The sequence below is a fragment of the Plectropomus leopardus genome, unplaced genomic scaffold, assembly GCF_008729295.1.
Source record: "Plectropomus leopardus isolate mb unplaced genomic scaffold, YSFRI_Pleo_2.0 unplaced_scaffold26496, whole genome shotgun sequence".
Lineage (NCBI taxonomy): Eukaryota > Metazoa > Chordata > Actinopteri > Perciformes > Serranidae > Plectropomus > Plectropomus leopardus.
In genome coordinates, this window is record NW_024628819.1 from 1 (window position 1) to 2990 (window position 2990).

The 2990-nt window shown below is 33.9% G+C and overlaps 1 protein-coding gene across 1 annotated transcript; it reads right to left on the reverse strand.

Moving 5' to 3' along the window:
* Positions 1–512: 512 nt before the first annotated feature.
* On the reverse strand, positions 513–1899 carry LOC121966971 (DNA ligase 3-like). The gene is made up of 3 exons (XM_042517035.1): positions 1763–1899; positions 1572–1655; positions 513–1314 (listed from the first exon to the last, which is right to left on the reverse strand). Exons 2-3 carry the CDS (start codon positions 1653–1655, stop codon positions 1081–1083), a joined length of 318 nt encoding a protein of 105 aa, XP_042372969.1. The 5' UTR covers positions 1763–1899; the 3' UTR covers positions 513–1080.
* Between the last annotated feature and the right edge of the window lie 1091 nt (positions 1900–2990).

Here is a 2990-nt window from a genome sequence, read left to right on the forward strand (position 1 = left end):
ACTATAGCCTTGCCTTTTCGGTCATTTTTTCATCATGCATTTTTATGATGTTTTTGGCTTTTTCCCCAAAATTCTTTGCCATGGCGTGTTTCGGCACGCTATTTTATGCAGTTTTGAGGTGTTTGAAGCTGTTTTTGGGACATGTCATATTTTGACATTTTTGCCTTACTATAGCCTTGCCTTTTCGGTCACATTTTTAACATGCAGAATTGTGGTGTTTTTGGCTTTTTCCCGAAAATTCTTTGCCATGGCGTGTCTCTGTGGGCTATTGTATGCAGTTTTGAGGTGTTTTGAGCTGTTTTTGGGACATGTCATATTTGGACATTTTTGCCTTACTATAGCCTTGCCTTTTCGGTCATTTTCTCAACATGCATTGTTATGATGTTTTCGGCTGTTTGCACAATTTAATATGACGTCCAACAAACCGCTTAAATCACCTCAAAACAGCATAAAATATTATATGTTTTAATATGACTTTTCTATACACAATTTATTGAAAACAAACAGCAGAATGATGTTACTGAATCATTTTTATTTCTTATTTTGTATTCCCAATGGTACACAAATTTGGTTGAGTTCATGTCACAAATTTGGATTTAATGCCTTTCAAGGCAGTAAATGAATGCAAATGCAGATAAAAGCTTTCAATTCTGCTGCAAATATGTCTTACTGCAGGGATTTTACTGACATGATGTCTTTGTGAAATGTATTTCATGACTAAATGTAGTTATGTTTAGTTGCTTTAACTAATTCTTCACCCATTTAAGAGGCCTTATTTCATTAAAACCTCACCAGTAAATTGTCTATGCTATTGATAGCATTCAAAATCTTCCAATTACCTGAAAATGGCAAAAACAAATTGTGCACTAGTAGTATAACCTAAGAGCAGTTTTAAATTACACTGATGGACACAGAAATCTTTCCAAATCTGTTTTAAAATAGTGTCTGTTCTGGCTTTGTGTCCAAACCATAAAGAAAAAACCAAGTTTAACATGTATTTAAAGTTAAGTTAACAGTGATTTGCACTAGTTTGTGGACCGGTTAACACTGAGTATAAAATGTGTTTTGTTTGTTTTTCTGTTAACAGGGTGGTACGACGCGTCTCTTGCGGATACATTCCCAGATCCAGCTGGGTGACACTCTCTGGGCCTTACTGTCCTCTTCCGGCTCAGCCAGCGTATGCGTAGCTGAGGCGGCATCATAGTCCGGTACAAGGTCCCCGTCGTATGCGACAAAGTACCGCCTTAGTTTATCAAAGTCCTGAACTGAGACAGGCAGGAAAAGCTTCACCCCACTGAAGATGTCCAGAAGTGTCTGCAGGAAACATACAAAAAGGTTAGCAGAGGAAGTACCAACTTTCCCCAAATTCATGTGAGCAAAAGTGATAAAACCTGATGAACCAAGATGTAAGACAAATGTATGCATTTAAACTGTCGTAAGATAAAAAGCCCTTTCCTTGTCCCATAAAGCACAATGGTTTCATTTGCCAATCTGAGTTTTAATATGCAATAGCTGGATCACCACTAGTCTTTGTTTACAGTTCAATGAAGAGAAACCTGTTGTTGACCAACCTTGTCATTCCTCGGCTCCATTAGTTGAGACGTTGGCTTTATCTTTGTTTGTCCATTGCTGTGACCACTTTCAGTCTTCTTCATCTGGTAGGAAACACCTGTAGCTCAAGGTTACTCATTCAAACACTTTGACAGGATTTCTGTAACGATGTATCTCTTATGTGAACACACTGTGTCTGTGAAGTATTTACCTTCTTGGCACTGGGTGCTTCTGAGGCAGGAGTACGAGGCTGGGATTTCGTCACCTTTGGTTTGGGTGTACTGCTGCTGTCTGTGAGGCGAATGCATGTTACTAATAATCCAACAGCGTAACATACCAAAATATGACATTTTTATAACATTTTTGACGACACTTTTTCGACAAACTACCATTTTTCAAAATACTGACTTTTTCTACTGAAAATGTTGACATGATTTACTGACTTTTTAAAGACAAAATCTTAAAACACAATTTACTGTAACTGTTTTTGACAACATAATATACAATGGCATTTTTTATTTCATATTTTTTCATATTCTGTGCTACTTTTTCCTGACATTTTTCAACATACAATACTATGATTATTTTGACGTACAGTACTATGACCTTTTGTGATGAAATCGTTCGTCATCCTCGTCATACTACGACTTTTTTTGATGAAAGCTTTCAACGTGCTATACTATGATTTTTTAATGACATTTTTCAACATCCTACATGTAAACTTTTGATGAGATTTACTGACATACTAAATTATGACTTTATTTGATGAGACTTCAACATTCTATACTATGACTTTTGTTCCTGAATTTTTCGACATACTATACAACTTTTATTAATTCAATTTTATACGATACTATGTCCAGTTTTGATGAACTTTTTTAATTAAATTTTTCCTACTGTACGATGACTTTTATGAAATCTTTGACATACTAAGCTATGACCATTATTTTCTTGATTACACATTAATGACATTACTCATTAAATTTTTTAATAACATTTTTCTACATAGCATACTGTGACTCTTTTAATTTTTTGATGTATTATACTATGACCATTTTGAATGAAATGTTTTGCCACACTATACTATGATCATTTCTGATTACTTTTTCAAAATACTACACTTTGACTTTTTTGGATGAAATCTTTTGACATAACATACAATGACTTTTTGTGCTTACATTTCTTCGACAATCTGTACTATAATTTTGTAATTAAATTTTGACATACTATAATAGACTTTTTTTGATGACATTTTTGACATACTGTAAATGACTTTTTGATAACATTTTTAGTCATACTATACTATGACCACTTTTGATTAAATGTGTATGGCATACTGTACAATGTATTTTTTTATGCCATTTTTCAACATACCACACTATGACTGTTTTCAATTACATTTTCAATGAAATATTTCAACAAACTATTTTATACTATAC

Coding starts and splice junctions, on each gene's coding strand:
- LOC121966971 (XM_042517035.1), bottom strand. CDS start 1,655: ATGAAGAAGACTGAAAGTGGTCACAGCAATGGACAAACAAAGATAAAG. Junction 1,315..1,571: donor TGGAGCCGAGGAATGACAAG/GTTGGTCAACAA, acceptor TGTTTCCTGCAG/ACACTTCTGGACATCTTCAG.